Source organism: Seriola dumerili, unplaced genomic scaffold, assembly GCF_002260705.1.
Source record: "Seriola dumerili isolate Sdu_G_001 unplaced genomic scaffold, Sdu_1.0 BDQW01000134.1, whole genome shotgun sequence".
Classification (NCBI taxonomy): domain Eukaryota; kingdom Metazoa; phylum Chordata; class Actinopteri; order Carangiformes; family Carangidae; genus Seriola; species Seriola dumerili.
Window position 1 is genome coordinate 1,727,322 of NW_019174389.1, and position 16,697 is coordinate 1,744,018.

The window sequence follows — 16,697 nt, forward strand, 5'->3', positions numbered from 1 at the left end:
TATCAAACTACTATGACAAAAAAAAGAAAAAGAAAAGACAAACCATGTTATTCCTATGATATCCTGCCTGAATTAGACTATTTCCAATATTTGCATCACACAGGCCGGATGGCTTCATTGAGAAAAGCTCATTCTAATTTAGACAAAAGAGAATTGTACATTCATCGGTTATAATAAGGATAAGCCTTATTGAAAATGCAAAACACACTGCGTGTATTTAATATTCTTAACCTGTCTGTCCTCACTTCTTGTGAATTAGTCACCAGCAGAGTGGAGTCCTTCTTTGCGCCGTGCTGGTGTAACACCGATCGGAGGATGCTTACAGCAGGGGATGTGATTTGTACTGTACCACGCAGGCTAGAAACAAGCATTTAGCAATGTGAGTCAGCCTCCAGTCGTCTCCCAGAGCCAATCAGCTTCGTGGCTCAGTGTCAATTTCACTAAGATGCCTTTGGAAAAAAAATAAAATAAAAAATGATCTGCTGTCTCTCCCGGGTGAATTCTGACTCAGTGGCAGTGAGGAGAGTTACTGTGTTCCCATTGGAGGTTTCACACAGGCCCTGGGCATTTTGACATCAAAAGTGATTTAATGTTCTCTTTCTGATCTGAACATTTTCTATGCTTTCTGCAGTAATTTTGGTTGTACTGCTATTAAAACATGATACCATATTGTATAGTTTCCTCCAACAGCTGGTTGTTACATCTGTGATTTCAGCCTCCTTGAACCTTCCGACTCATTCATCCTCAGATCACAGTCATACTGTTTTAGGGGCGTGAACCTGCCGCTCTTTCCTCTTTGAAGGTGCTGCCGAGTTACCCATCGGTGCGGCATGTGTCAGCACCGCTATTGATTGAGGAGCTGAATATTTCATGATAAGTAATTGGAGCTACCTGGTTTGCAATTCTTCACTGACACTGACGATTTAAACCTAAATGCTGAATTGTCCAATCCAGTGCTGGAATCCTAGAGACAGACAAGAGTTTATCCTGATGAAATTTTATAAATCAAAGGAGGAGATGACAAGGATCTGGAACCTCCTGTTCCTTTTGGAGGGGATATTTGGTTTTGGTGTTGTTTTTCTGTGGGACTACAGTCTCAGTTTGTCTATGAATCAAAGCCTTTCCTATCCACTGAGAGCTAGAGGCGTAATAACAGCTGTTATGAATAATTAAGATGATTTCAGCATTCTGCCTTTTTGCGTCTCTGTGAATTTAAAAAAAAAAAAAAAAAAAAATCTACTCTCCAGGGAAAGATAGTGATCTGCTGATACTTAATCCTAAAAATATCAAAGGAATACAAAATGGGAATCCGCAGTAACCTATAAAGGATCCCATGATCCTTTACAGGTCAGTGAGAGTTGATTTACAGCTCTATTACTACACTAAAATATCCTCTGGAAAACATATGCTTTTAAATTTTTGTAAGTGAAAATAACTGAGGTGACGTTTTTACACTGCTGTTTCACATCTATCTACATTTTCACTGATATACTTATGAAATGACGTACTATAAATGTACAAATCATGAAAAGCTGTAATAGATTGACAAATAAAAGCTGTAACACCAGCACCTTAAGAAACAAGACTCTATGTAAAAAAATTAAGAGCATAATATACCAGACCAAGCAGCATACTTATTTTTGTATTGCCCAATACTTTAATTGAAATTAAATTAGAACTCATTCATTCATCCCTGTAAATATAAACCTTTCAAAAATATTGACAGTCCCTGACTATGTTTTTCAGTTCTCTGACATCTTTCCTACTCTGCAGATGCCAGCAGTGGCAGCGATGACACACCTCTACACAAAGCCACAGCAACCCAGAGTGAAGCTTCCCACACTCAGAGCCGACCTCAGCCTCCCAATGCCCCCAGCCTCCAGCGCCGCACTCTCCCCCCGCAGCGCTCCTCCCCGCTGGGTAAGTCCCCACAACACATGCCCAGTGGAAACAAGCGTCCGGGGGGCAAACTTTTTGCGTGTATGTGGTGTTGGGATTCTCTCCAGACACAAAATAGTTGTGCTGTAGCTGCTCTGCCCCACCCCATCCCCCACACCTGCCAGTTCAAGGTCATTCTGTCTGGTGATCAAATGACCCTTAAGATTGGATGTGTGAGTGTGTGGTAGGAGAGAGGGAGGTGTCAGCACTCACGCAGCTCATGACCACTGATTAACTGTAGGCCTCACTTCACATGTTGATATTCATTCCTCTTTGGGGCTGAGTTGTAAAATAACAGGAGGACAGTTTGCCAGCAGGTTAGTTTACAGACGTAGGTGTACTGAGGCTTTCTAGTCATTGTCAATGTCATTGTACTACATGGTCCAGAATGAGACCGACCGTACCACTGTTGGCCCGGCGGGAATAGGTATGATTTGTGGTGCCTGACCTGCTTCAGGCAGTTAGTTTACATATGAGACGCTGTGGCTTTTATGAATATTTTGTATGCTTAAATGGCTCAGTTTACACTTGGGTGTTTCAGTGAAGGAGAAACAGAAATAAAATGTAATGTTTATTGTACTCAAGAATCAGAAGAAAGGCCCTTTTGAAAATAGAGTGTATGTCATTTATTCTAAATAAAAAATTGTGAAAAGTAAGCCGCAAGGCAAAAATACATACTTTTAGCACCATTACTAAAAATGACTTTGTTATTCCAACATTTCAAACACAAGGTCATCATCTGTCGTCATCTTAAAACAGGCAAAATCTCAAACTACTTTTCAGACCAAGCAGGAATCATTTAGGAAATGAGTTTTCCTGTGTGAACAGAGAATAAAGCCTCCAGACCTGAGCTGTAGTAGATGAACATGAATCTGAGCTGGAAACTATATTATTTAATTCTTTCAGTCCCTACAGAGTCTTTAATCACAGCTGTTTTTATGGATGTGAACATATACAGATTAAGTGTAGGCCCTTATCATCCACTGCTCATCTCACTGTCCCAGTGGGAGATGTATTTTATGAAGAAAACCATTGAGAAGGAAAAATAATGTATATTATCATAAATAATATGTTCTCTAATGTATCTTTACTGCTGCTTAGCATTGCATCACAGCAGTGATGTAGTGCCATACAATATACTCCCTCTATGCTGATGTGGGCGTCTTTGTTGTCAGTTGGTGTAGATTGTTGCCTGTGGCAGCATCTTTGCAGTGAATCGGTGTGTGGAATATCGACACCACCCAGTGGTCACAGTGTGTATTTCAGTGTGAGCCAAGCGCAGCGACGGCTCCCTGCAACGGAATCTGTGTCAGCAAGTGGAGCAGCAACTCCAGCTAGCGGTCACTGTACGACACTGTGCCTCACCTCACTGTTTTCTCACTTTCTCACACCAGTGGTTCCCGGCATTTTTCGGTTGTGAACGTTTCAACCAAAAATTGATGTTTGTTTTTTGCCTTATTTCATTAGAATAAATTTTAAAGATCTGAAGAATTTCTCAAGAATATTTCCCTAATAATCAAAGACGAGAATAAAGTAAAACTAAAGAGTTATAATCAGATTATAAATAAAATAATATTAAAAATAATATTCATGTGTAAGCAGAACTTTAATAAATTAATACTTTACATATCATAGAAATAGATCACAAATTATAAATTTATATTTTTTGTATGTAAAATCTCAGTCTGCAAAGTATCTTGTGAATTTAACTGTCTAATAAATAAAGTGAAAGAGTAAAAAAAATAACAATACTGTCCTCTGAAAGGCAGAGCATACAACAGATATTGTATTTAGAAAAACAATATGCGAGAAAACAGGTATATTTTATAAACATGTTTCTTTACTGCGCAGCCTCCCGGAGAGAGATGCAGAAGGACATGGAGGCTGTGATGCCACCAAAATCCTCCCCTAAAAGATTTGCAGTGGTTTCACCCAAGCCTCAGTCCCCTGGTGAGTCCCACACACTCATACATCACACTGCAGTGTGTGTGTGTACATGTGTACACATACTGTGTACACATGTACACATAAGTGCAACAAAAGGAGGAAGTAGTAGTCAGCTCTGCAGCACCTTCTGCTTCTACTGTACCTTTAAGATTTACCGTCTCTCTCTCTCTCTCTCTCTCTCTCTCTTGCTCTCTCCTCACTTCATTACAAGACCCATGACAGCCTGTTGTTGTCATAGCAACAGGCTACAGTAGCTGTAATGCTAGGATGGCTCCTCCAGTAGCAATCCTGCTGGGTCAGATTACCACAACACAAGTCAGCATTTTGTCCTTTTCTCAGAGACCAGACAGACACAATAACCTGAGCACTGAGTTCCAGTCAAGGCGCTAAAGGCTTCAGCACTGCACAGCATACTGTGCATCTCGGTGTGTTGAGATGAGAGAGGAAATTGCTGCTGATTGGTGTGAGCAGTGAGCAGACTTGAATAACAGCGACTTGGACAGACCATTTGTCTGTAAACCACTGAGGTTCCAATCAGTCAGCGGTGAATCTGTTTGTGTATGTGTGTGAGGTGAGAGAGAGCAGTGCAGTGTAGCTCAGCTGTATGGTGTTGCTATTGGGGGTGCAGCTAATGATTCTGGATGAATATGTTTATTATCAGTTAAGCTATTGGTTGTTTTTCTATTAATGATTTATTTCAAACAAATAATAAATGGGAGTAAAATAGTTAAAGAAATAATGTTTACAGAATCCTAGATGACATTTTCTATTTGCCATTTCATCTCACCAACAGTCCAAATCCCAAATATATTCAATTTACAATCACAGAAAACAGATCAGTAAATAATACAATCATATAAAACAATTCCTTAGCAGGAAATTCTGATTATTTAGTAGCTTGAATCACTGAATGTTTTGCATCTTTGCTTGATAAATTACTTAAAGAGTTCATGGATTATCAAAACAATCAAAATATTGAAAACACGTCGGCATTCACAGAGGGAAGTGTAATTTTGTAAATTGATCTTATACATGTGATATTCTTTATAGATGTTGTCCACTTGTGTATGGAAGTTGTCCACATTTCTCTCAGAAGTCTCATATTAGAGAAAATATCTCAGTATATTTTCTGTCTCTACAGTTCGTGGGCGGACGGCAGCAGTCCACAGTTCTGTCCGGACGGACAGGGCCCAGGAGCTGGACCGGGCTCTGATCCAGCAGCTGCGGGAGCGCTGTGGGCAGCAGGCCCTGCAGCTCCAGAGCCTTCAGGCCCAGTTAAAGAAGGCTTCCCTGTGCCTGGACGTTTTCAGCATCACCACCCAGCACTTCTGTCACAAGGTAGGCCACAGCAGAGCACTCATCGTTGCCTTGTGGATCTTTTGTTTATCAGTACATCTGGCTGCCTTTGTTGTTGCCATTGTTATTTTTGTACGATTTTGTCCAGTTATAGTGACACACTCTCTCTCCTCCTCCCTACACTTGTAAATCAGTCCAATTCATTTGCCAGAAAAGAGACAAAACACACAATAAACACAGTTAAAGATGAATTTGAATTATTATTATTTTCAGATTTTCTCCTGATATCACAATAACATTGTTTTCATGAATTTGTTTGGCCACAATAATCGTTTAGTGAGAATCTTATATCGTGATCCCAATTAAAGCCCAAATTCTTTCCTAAATTGTAAGACAGGCCTGTAGCAGGCTGCATTCCCTTTCTCTCCCTTTCCCTTTATGGTCAGTATGAGGAAGCTCTGACATCCAAGATATCAGAAATGAATCCCAGGAGTATGCCCTGGATTTAATTTCAAGATAAATTAGCTGATGGATGTCATGAATTTGATCTTTTCTTGTATTAAAAATTTCTGCAGGGATGAATTTTCAAAAGAGCCCTTGCTCGTAAATGCATTATTGTGTAAGACCAACATAACTTGATAAAGTGACTGTAACATTCATCATGATGGATGCATCGCCCATATCAGGCGAGGATCATATCTCTGCCAGCTGGTTTTCATATCACTCTGAAATGAAAAGAGGCACTGGCATAGTAAAGTGTCAAAATGAATTTAAAAACCTAATGGTGTGTTTTGGGAAAAGGTTGACAAAGTATTCATCATTTTGAGACAATAGGATAAAAACCAGCTGTATGGTCTTGAAATAATGCGAACAGAATCGTCTAATAGAAACCGCATCCTTTTGCTGAAATCAAGCATCTTGGTTAAGCCTGCTGTGCGTTCACTGTGCAGCCGTATTCCAGCCTAACAAACAACACATTCCTGCTGTAACAACTACACAAGAAAAGGTAGCTGGCTTCAGGCTGCAACTACAAAGCGCAGCGTCTTCACTGGCACAAATGACACCTGTAGCATCTGGCTTTTGTTGTCAGCATCACTTTCTTTCTTTCTTTTGATCCCGTTTTGAAAATGTAAATGGAACTAACTGAAGTGACACTGTTTGTGGGGAAATACTGAGGATTTCCTAAGGTTTCTCCAATAGTTTAAACAAAGGGAATCGTGATGCTTTATGGCTTTTTTTATAGGCTACGTTTAAGTGGACAGTGTATGGACATACATAAGCATCATCTCGTGGTGAGTCTTCTCCCGTTGTGTAAGATATCACTGACAATGATGCGGAAATACTCGGTAGAAGAATCAAACTAACAAACAGTCTGCTTGCACACTGTGACTGAGTGTGTTCTGCCTCCAAAACCTGGATTAAGCGCCTGTTTCTTGCCCTCTCGTGGTGCTCTGCTTGCATTTCATCCATTTCCTAGCCCCACCCACGGGTTCTGATCTACAGTGGCAGATGATAAATGAGATTAGAGCTGCCTGCCTGGGCCGGGCTGTGCTTTTAGTGAGAATGATTGTTAGACACAGACAGAATACCCACTAAGGTCTGACGGGTGGAAGATCTTGAGATATATGCATCTGAGAAACACCTGCAAATAATAAGTATGGAGGGATGGGACTCCCCTTCAGAAATGGTCCTTCGAATTGGTTTTCAGTCATTACTATCAACTAGATGTCAGTGTTAGCAATTTTTAGATGTAAATTACAAGTGAGCTTGAGCCTGAAATGTGTATTATGTCTTGTCCATGTCCAAGATATTGTACTTTGGCTGTGATATGTGTTTTAAGATGTGTACAAGCAGTGACAACATGAGATGATGAGGTTCTTGAAAGTATAATGTTTGTATGACACTGACGAAGAAATATAGAAATAGAAGCTTGGGTTTCTTTTTCATGAGCATCAGTGAATTTAAAGTGCTTCATTGGATTATTAGAAACTTTACATCCAAAGCTGCAATCTGGACATCATCCTTCAGTCAGATCTATTTGGAATTAATTATTATCTATTAAGCATATGTGGGTTGGATGTGTGCTGTAATGCCTGCTACATGGAGCTGTTTTCCCTGAGCTGAGTAACAGAGCAGATAATTGGCCACTTATTGATCATCTCCCTCCCCCAGCTTCTTCTGCTCCACTCTTTTTGTTTTTTCTTAAAGATGCAAAAGACCGCACGTGTGTGTGTATGTGTGTGTGTGTGTGTGTGTGTCTGTCTGTGGGTTGCTCCCTGCCATGCGTGTGAATGTGATACGGGGCGTGCTGGTGGGGGTTTAAGGGGTGGGCAGGCAGAGCTGGGCTGGGCTGGTAGTCTTTGTTCTAGCAGGGATAAATGCCGGTCGCAAACCAGGAAACGAGGTGAGGCTTTGGTCTTCCCGTCTCTCCTCCCCTCTCCTTCCTTCGCCTGGTTCCCTCCCCCCCTCTCTGTCTATCTTTCTGTATCTTTCTGGCACTCGCATCTGTCACTGCTGCCTCCCCAGCCGGCTCAGGGATGCTGCTGTCTGCTAGCCTAGTATGGGCCATTGCTGCTGTGGGCTCACTTTCCTCCCTCTGCGCTGTCTGGACCAAACGGTAAAAGGCAGGATCTTCTGCAGGCAGCAGGCTTGTTTCAGCACCGAGGATTCCTTTATGTGTGTGTGTGTGTGGTTGTGCGCATGTGTGTGTGTTTGATGGGGGGGGGGGGTCTGAGTGCGTCTGTTTATATGAGCATTATGTTCACTCGTTTCCTAGAGACAGAGCTATGGAGAGAATAAATCTGTGCATGATTGTGCTGAGTCAAAGCAGGCTTGTCTGTCGCACTGTCCCTCTTTCTTTTCTCTTAGAGTTTGCAGGGACATTACATAACATGCTACTGCTGCTATATTCTTACACCTGTCTTTTTTTTTTTATTCCGGTGTGTACATTGTGTTCTTAATTTACATCTGCTCGTCTAATTCTTGGTGATTACATTCCATCGGCTGCAAAGGGTAACTTTCACTTTGGTTATTCTCATGTTTGCCTGATGTTGCTGAATTTCTCAGCTACAAGAAATCACGTGGTCAGTTTTCTGCATGAAATTCATGCTGTGTGCTCAGTGGAGCCTGAATCTCTTCAAGACAAGAAGTCCAAACAAAAAGGCAACTGCACACTGGAAGGATTTTATGAACTGGAGATACATAGGTTGAGGTTAATTAACCTTAATTACAGTATCTCCTCAAGAATGAGCACCATTACTACAAAAAGCCATGTGTATTCTTTTCCAGAAGGTATGATGTACAGCGCTGAAATGATAAGTTGATTGATAGAGAGATATTCAATTATTGGTCATCCATAAACATTCCCGCTTCTCAAATGTGCAGATTTCTTGTTTTATTTCACTGTTGACTATATTTGGGTTTTGTTTAATAGTGAAGAGCATTTCTCACTATTTTCCTTATGCTATAACCTAACAAAAGAATCACAAAAATAATCAACAGTGTAATCGATAATAGAAAGAGTCCCCAGTTAGTTGCAGCCCTAAACATGGATTATGTTGCCTGGGTGGGGGCTCAATAGGAAAATTAGAATGCATGTCACACATAACTCCCTGGAGAGCAGAATAGGGGGTTGTTAGGGGCAGGACTAAGGAATGATGGGTAGGAGCAGAGGTGGAGTAGTAGAGTAAGAAAAGAAATGAAAAAGCCACTGACCATGCTTCATCCCTCATGAGGTCACTGCAGTCTACCCCTGATGACTGTATGTTCCAAGTAAAACCTCTTAAAGGGTGACATCATTCCTGCCGAGACACACCATCTCATACATATTTCACCTGCTCCACTCCGTCTCTTTCTTTCATTGTTTCTCGTAAGCACTGTTCTGTGATCAGCGCTTTATCTCTGAGCAACAGTGTGCATAGCCATCTCTGCATGTTTAAAGTTGTGATCAGTAGTCATTTCACTGACTGTTGTGTCTGCCTCTGTGAGTAAGATGTGCTCCCAGGATGTCACATCACGAGGAGTCCCTGGAGGATGCTGGAGGAGCCTTTAAGCTCTGTGTGGAGACTTTTTCAAAGTAAAATGTAAAACTTTATTTTGAAAAATGTTGTAGTTGACTCTTACATGGTGCTATGAAGCATTCAGCTTAAAGGAGCTATTTGTAAGTTCTGTTATTGCTACATAGCCACAGTTAGCATTAACAGCTGTTTACTTATCAGTCTAGAAGAAACATTGTGAGTTCAGCATCAAATTTAATTCCTTTTCTCACCAAGAGCTGTCTCCAACAACGCCAATGTTAACTCTTGTCTTTTCTTCTACTGAAGTGAGCATGCTGACCAGCTAGCCCGGCCCACCTTGTCACTTTCTGATAGCGACTCACTGCAGCCTCCAATCTGCTGTGTAGACGTAGCGCTGCTCAGACGGTGTATTATAACCTTTTGTATCATAAGAACAACAATAACCAAAGCTCTTGTGAACTGACAATCACCAACACCTGCTCCCGGCAAAAAAACACATTCATCAGCAGAGAAAACTTACAAATAGCCCCCTTAGTGTAAGACGCTTGGTTACTATGATCCATAGTAAAGTAGATGATACACTGATATCAAATTGTAAAGGTGCAAATAAAGTGATTGGTTTTTTCACTATAATTAACAGAAATGATAAAAACGTTGTTGCCATTCCTGACGTGTTCTTTGATTCACTGTGATCTGCGAGAACCAGGCAGCACACAGCCGTTTATCGTCAAATAAATAGTAAAATAGTAAATAGTAAAATAGACTGTAGCTGCCACTTCTGACCTTTAGTCCAGTGTACGGTAGTGATTGCGAAGTGAAGCTTTATGAACCAGCAAAGCTTTCAAAACAGTTGTGTTTAAGAAAAGGTTCATTGCTCAAAGCTTTTCAAATCAGAGCTCAATGGGGACCCTGAAAATATATCACTGTGCAGACATCCATGCATCATTCTGGATACAGTTGAATTTACTATTTGATGCAAGATTGATGCCCTTTATAAGAAAGGAGCTTAAGGCCATCTTTTCTCTCTTAATTCTCTTAATATGAATTATATCATCATACCCATCATAAACCAAATTTTCAGTTACCACTATTTTGTTGACTTGGAAAACTTGGGAAACATTAAACAGCACAGAATCCTGCAGAAGATTAAATTACCTGTAGTTGTGTATCACCAAATGAATATTACTCTGCATCAAAGCCATGGAGACATAGAGCCCCTTGGCCATTTGACTTGAAGGTATTATTTTTACACTGGCTCTCACTTTAATACAGACTGGCTTAATTACTGTCTCGCGGTCTGCCATATAATAGTCATGTGAGTGAGACAATATAGACATAATCCTCTATGGCAGTATAACTGTAACCTGTTCTTTTTGTAATTAATGAGTTGCAGCAAGTTGTGAATTATTCAAAACATCAGTCTAACATTTGATCTTGTGGTCGGTTATATTTGACTAGTGTATGTAAACTTGACACAACACGAACCGTGGTTACATAACCTTCGAAAATGAGTAACTTGTGTGTCATGGGTGCGCTCCAGAGGGCACTGCACTCCTGCACATGTGATGGGACAATATTTTTGATGAAAGAAAATGTAAATGTAGATGGAACATCCTTTCGGTCTATAATCCTCTCATGCATATATCACTGCCAACATTTTGGGTTCAAAATGTCTCCAGCCATCTCTCATGTCTCTTCATGTTTCTCCTAACAGTTTCTGGTATGTATATGTATATGTATATGTATATATATGACACCTTTCAGCATAATGCAATACAATTTAACAGCACAACAAACTACAGCCTCTAAAAATACCTGTAAAGTTGAATCAACACCTCCATAAAATCAGTTTTAACAAAAACTGAACATTGTAACCTTCACAGATTGTTTTGCAGGGCTGTTGCTTTAGTTTTTAACTGACAATATATCAATATTCTAAAAAAAAATGCTCTTATTAGTATTGTGATATTAATTTCAATCATATCACCCAGTTTTATGTCAGTTGCAGCTTAAATTTGTGCCAAAACTGTAACATCCGTTTCCCAAAGGCTTACTATGGTACTGTAGGTGTTTGTAAGAAATCCATTTGTACAGTTCAGAGGTGCTCATGTATGTGTTATATGTGTTTGCATTTCAGAGTGAGAGTGCCATTGTGAAAGAGAGGGAACTGTCCCTGGAGCTTGCCAAAATCAGGGATGAAGTGGGTAAGTGGGATACAGCTTGATATACTGTATATGGCACCACAGGGAGGACAGAAAGGAATGAGTCACTCACATCTCCCAGTATTATCAAGTCTTATACGGTGTGCACAAGGGATGGGAGGAACAAATGACTCCTGGGGAATCCACTCTGTTGATTGAAGTCTGGATTTAGTCCAAGATCGAACACCATATACTAGATACTATAAAAAGAAGTGACTCTGACAGCTTTAGGATTTAGATCATTCAAAAAAAAAAAAAAAAATGGGCACAAACATACAACTGCTAAATTAACTTTGGTGCATCTTCTTTTGTAGTGAGTACATGACCTAAAATTTGAATCCAGTAAAACAAACTCCATCATCCATCTCCATGTCCCAGCTTTCAGTGTTGCACACTGGGAGCAACTGCAGCAGGAGAAGGAGGAACTGGAGCGGCGTTTTGAGGCTGAGCTGCAGGGGTTGCGGGCTCAGCAGCAGAGGGAGCTGGGAGCGCTGGAGGAGCGGCTGAAGACGCAGCACACGGCCGAGACCGAGAGTCTGCAGGCACAGCAGCAAGCCGAGCTGGAGGAGCTACGGGTGAACCAGCAGGAGCAGGTGTGTGTGTTTTGATGAAGACTCGATATAAGCCGCACACATCTGATGTAAGAAGTTGATATTGTGTGGTTCGCAAAGCATTTGAAACTGATATTTAAATATTTCAGCAGCAACATGTGTTTCCAGAAGCAATGTCCCAGTTCCTCTGGATAATCTTCAGATCACTGTGAAATGTTTTCACTGGGACTGCTGTCTACTGAAGAAATAGTCCCCATGAAAACTGTTACACGATCCATTACTACACCCCCTAGTGTGTATGCACGTGCGAATGTGTGCTTGTGATGTGTCTCCAGATCGAGGAGATGAGTGAGAACCACGAGACGTCCCTGATGGAGATGGAGACGGCTCACAATGACACGCTGGCCACTCTGCAGGAGGAGCACGCCAGGACCGTGAAGAGTGAGCGCCAATGTTTCAAAACCTGCCGCTTTTCTTTACCGACTCGCTCTGTTGCAGGTTAAGAGAGGTAACACTGTCTTATCTCTTGTGTTAGATTTGAAGATGGCCCATGAACAGCAGAGGAAGTCCCTGGAAGAAGAGTTTCAAAAGATCAGACTGTCACTGCAGGTTAACACTCCTTTAAATGATCTCTCTTTATCTCTCCACAGATACGTAGTATGATACTTTTTGTGGTTAGAGACAACAATATCTGTGTGGTCAACAGGATCAGGTGGACACGCTGACGTTTCAGAATCGCAGCCTCAGAGACCGAGCCAAGCGATTCGAGGAGGCTCTTCGCAGGAGCACAGATGAGCAGATAGTGGTAACTGATACATCGCTGGACAATATCTTGACTGCTTTGGTGACAGTAGCTGGATACAACAGAAAGAAAGCAAGACTGATGGTGGCTTTCACTAATGATTTCTGCTTTTGGCAGGATGCTTTGGCTCCGTATAAACACATTGAGGAAGACCTGAAGAGTCTGAAAGAAGTTCTGGAGATGAAGAATCAACAAATTCATCAGCAGGAGCTGAAGATTTCAGAGTTGGAGAAAATAGTAGGCTTCAAATTTCTGCTTTTGTTTGAAGGAAACTAATGCTTGTTTCAAGTCAAGTGAAGTGTTGAAGTGTTGTCCAGTACCAGCTAACATGTAAGGTCAGCTAATGACAGCAAAAAATAACAAAGGACTAATATTTTGGTCAGGACAAATGTCTCCTTCACAAACCATCATCATTTAGCATATTCCCCTGTTTCACTGGTTCTAGACTGCCATTTCTTCATTTAAAGAATTTAAAGTTGTGCACCTTATGTTCTGTGTTTTTGAGCAGGCTGAAAAGAATGTGTACCTGGAGGAGAGACTACAAGTGTTACAGCAGCAGAACGAAGACCTGAGGGAACGAATAGACAAGAACCTTGCTGTGTCCAGGTCAGTTTAAATCCACACTAGTGCGGATTTAAGACCTATTTAAAATCAGTAGAAATGAATTATATTTCATCATCTTGTTATAAAAAATATATGTTACAATATGACCTTGTATAACCCCAAGATCAAGGATCAAGGGATGTACTCTCTGTGTATATATACTGTACAGTAGAGGGCAATTTTAGGCAAATAGAGCACTGGGCAAAGAACATCTCAGGCATATTCAGCTGTTTTTTATAACTATGACCTTGCAGCTGGAAATTTCTGATTTCTGCTGGCGATAGGAATGCAGCACTAGTACATGGCGCTTATGTTTTAACTTTTTCTCACACCTCTTCTTCCTCAGACAACTCTCTGAGGAGAACGCCAACCTGCAGGTGCACGTGGAGAAGGAGAGCAACGAGAAGAAGCGGCTGAGTCGCACAAATGAGGAACTGCTGTGGCGTCTTCAGACTGGCGAGCTGAGCCCTCGCATGTCCCCTAGCTCCTCCCCCATCCATAGCTCCTCCCCCATCAATCGGCCATCCTCCGGACAAGGCTCCCCCGCCCGTCCACACTCCTACCATCAATGACACTCTCAATGGAAGCTCTTGTGTCGAACGCTTTCTTTTATCTGGCATCGGAAGCCCTGATTTTTTGGAGACTCTGTTGAATGTTCCTCTCAGATAGATTTTACACAACGTAGATGGACAAACACAAATAAGTTTGTTTCTTGGGAAATGCCAACCCGCCCATGTGATGCATTTCCAAAGTCAAACGCCAGGAATTTTAATCTCTGACCTAAAGAATTGTATTAATGATCACGCTTCTTATTACTCGTAAGGGAATTCTCTGCCCTCCTCTTTTTCTATTCCACCCGAACGCCCCACAAAGCTGCGACACTGCAGCAGATGAAAGACCTGGTCATTGTAGACGTCAGAGAGCAGTGCCTCATTTCCATGTTTTCACCTCCATCTACATCTCCACCCTCTCATCCAGCGCTCAGGATGACGGATGAACGAGAAATGCAAACATCAAAAGTACAACAATGAACACAAGAAGCGCCTTTGCTGTCCAGTCTCTCCCACCAGCAACGGCACGGGCAATACTTCTGAGTAAAAATCACAAAACTACCTTTAGTAAGTTACTCTCAAAGTGTGGATTCTTCTCTGGGGCAAGTCAACATTTTCATGCTGAAATATTTCATGTATCAGGAGTGTATGAATGACGACCTAGCCATCTAACCTCAATCATCCACCCTACTTTTTTCCTTAAACAGCTAGATATCAGCGCGGACCTGAAATGTATGATTAAGACAACATAACAACTCATAAGTCTATTGAACTGCCACCACGGTTTAGCTATGTTATTTATCATAATTTGTAAAAACTGTACATGTATTGATCTCTTTAAAGCATGTTCCGTCTTCCAGTTATAATGAACTTTATTTTAGGATTACCTACAGTGTGACGAAATGGAGTGGAGGGGTGAAGGTTACTTCTCGTTTCCAGTGACACAGAGCAGGATTTATTCAAATGAAACCAAGAGAAAAAAGATAATAGTATTATACATTTCAGACTAATTTTACATTTTTCTGGTGAGTTGATTCTCCCTCACCTGTAGTCGTCTTAAGAAAGTATAAGTATTTCCGAATGCCTCTCAGTTGAGTGCATACCTCCGCCAAAGTAAAGTATTGACGAGAATGTCAAAAAATGCCCTATTTCACAGTGTTGAGGAAAGTGATGAAAATAATTCTGGATCTTGCCCCTTTCACCAGATCCACTCCAAAAATTTACTGTATTTTTCCCTGTCTCATGCCCCATCCCTCTAACAAGCTTGGTGTAAATCAGTTCAGCACTTTCTTTGCGTAATCCTGCAAACTAACAAACAAACTAACAAACAAACAAACATGGGTGAAAACAAAAGTGCAGGATCTGTAGAAACCACCAAAGATGAAATCAATAAACACAGCAGCTCATCATGTATTATAGCATCACGTACTGTGTCATATGTCTGGAGGTACAGTAACTGCTGCAGAATCAGCCTTAAATGGTGCAGACATAGTAGTTTCCGTCACAAAGTATCGACTTGAACACATGTAAATCTGTTCATTGTGTTGCATTTGTACAGTTTTATTTTTCTTTGGTTAAGTGTACCTTATCGTTGCTCTTGCAGCCAACTGGAACTGTTTCTGTCACACTAAATGTTCTGTGTGTTTTGAGATTCAACACAGAAAAACCTTGAGAACAAATCAAAAAGAAAAAAACTGTCATGGCTTCCAGACTTTCATCCTCCATGAGTATCTCCAATTGACCTTTGGCAAACTCATATTGAGAAAAAAATTGGATAAAGCTGCAAGCTGTTACCTCATGTCTCATTGCAGAGAATAATCTCAGGTGTTGAGAATTATGAATCATCAAAGGGAAGCAACTGCCATAACTTTTTTTTTTTTTTGTATTACAGTAATTGTACTCTTTTTTTAAACTTATGCTCATGTTTACATAATAGCTCGACTGTCTGTTTGTCCTTTGTATAAAATTATTTGGATGTACAGAATATGTATACATATTTCAAAGAGCATAGTGCGGTCCGCAAATATATAAAAATAGTTTGAAGAAATATTGCTTTATTATAATAATATGATTTAATAATCAGCTCCCCGGATTTAAAACGTGGAAATCTGCTCAAACAGGAATTTGGTTGTAGGTGAGTTGTTTACTGTTCGGACAAGTTGATTATGTTTAACTTGGTCGCTGGTGGGTTTAACTGTGTTCTAAAAAGGAAGTGGTAAAGTGGATATTTCTTGCCATCAGGTACTTTGATTGCACTGATTGCCTCTGTGTCCTATGGACATGACCTAGTACTCATTTAGTGAGTGTTTGTTCGACGCTAGAATAAGAGGTTTTGTTTACAGCTCACACCCAGTGTCAGAGAGGGTTGGCGTGTCACATGGATGTCGGTACTTCTGTTGATTGTTTACTGGACTTCTGTTGTAACGATTGTATTTCAGTATTTCAGAAACCCATGCTCTGGATAAGTTTATATGAAAGCATGTCTTTATAAGGTTGTTGTGCATTATTTTTTGTTTGACATTTCTTGTGCATTTCATATATTTATTTATTTATTTGTCCTCCCCCAGAACTGCAACTGTAGCTTAGCTGGTTAAATTATTGTGGTCAGTGATGAGACACTAACATCTATACTGTATATGTTGCACTTTGTATTTAAGTATTAAATCACAATAAGAAAATAAGTGTACAAAAGATTTGGAGTGGATATATCTTTAAATATATAATTATGATACAGAGCTCTTTTTTGTCTTAGTAAAAATAGAAAATAATATATGTTTAAAGGACCAGTGTGT

The 16,697-nt window shown here is 40.6% G+C and overlaps 1 protein-coding gene across 1 annotated transcript; it reads left to right on the forward strand.

Moving 5' to 3' along the window:
* The first annotated feature begins 7,741 nt into the window (after nt 1-7,741).
* Nucleotides 7,742-16,536, forward strand: mtus2 (microtubule associated scaffold protein 2). Its single transcript, XM_022748934.1, has 9 exons — nt 7,742-7,798; nt 11,335-11,401; nt 11,777-11,991; nt 12,285-12,390; nt 12,485-12,558; nt 12,656-12,754; nt 12,869-12,988; nt 13,260-13,357; nt 13,701-16,536. Exons 1-9 carry the CDS (start codon nt 7,742-7,744, stop codon nt 13,924-13,926), a joined length of 1,062 nt encoding a protein of 353 aa, XP_022604655.1. The 3' UTR covers nt 13,927-16,536.
* The last annotated feature ends 161 nt before the right edge of the window (nt 16,537-16,697 follow it).

Bases quoted from the DNA above. Each gene is read 5' to 3' on its own strand.
- mtus2 (XM_022748934.1), top strand. From the start codon at position 7,742: ATGGGCCATTGCTGCTGTGGGCTCACTTTCCTCCCTCTGCGCTGTCTG. The intron at 12,391-12,484 runs GTGAGCGCCAAT...CTCTTGTGTTAG, and splicing joins GCACGCCAGGACCGTGAAGA to ATTTGAAGATGGCCCATGAA. The intron at 12,989-13,259 runs GTAGGCTTCAAA...GTTTTTGAGCAG, and splicing joins TTTCAGAGTTGGAGAAAATA to GCTGAAAAGAATGTGTACCT.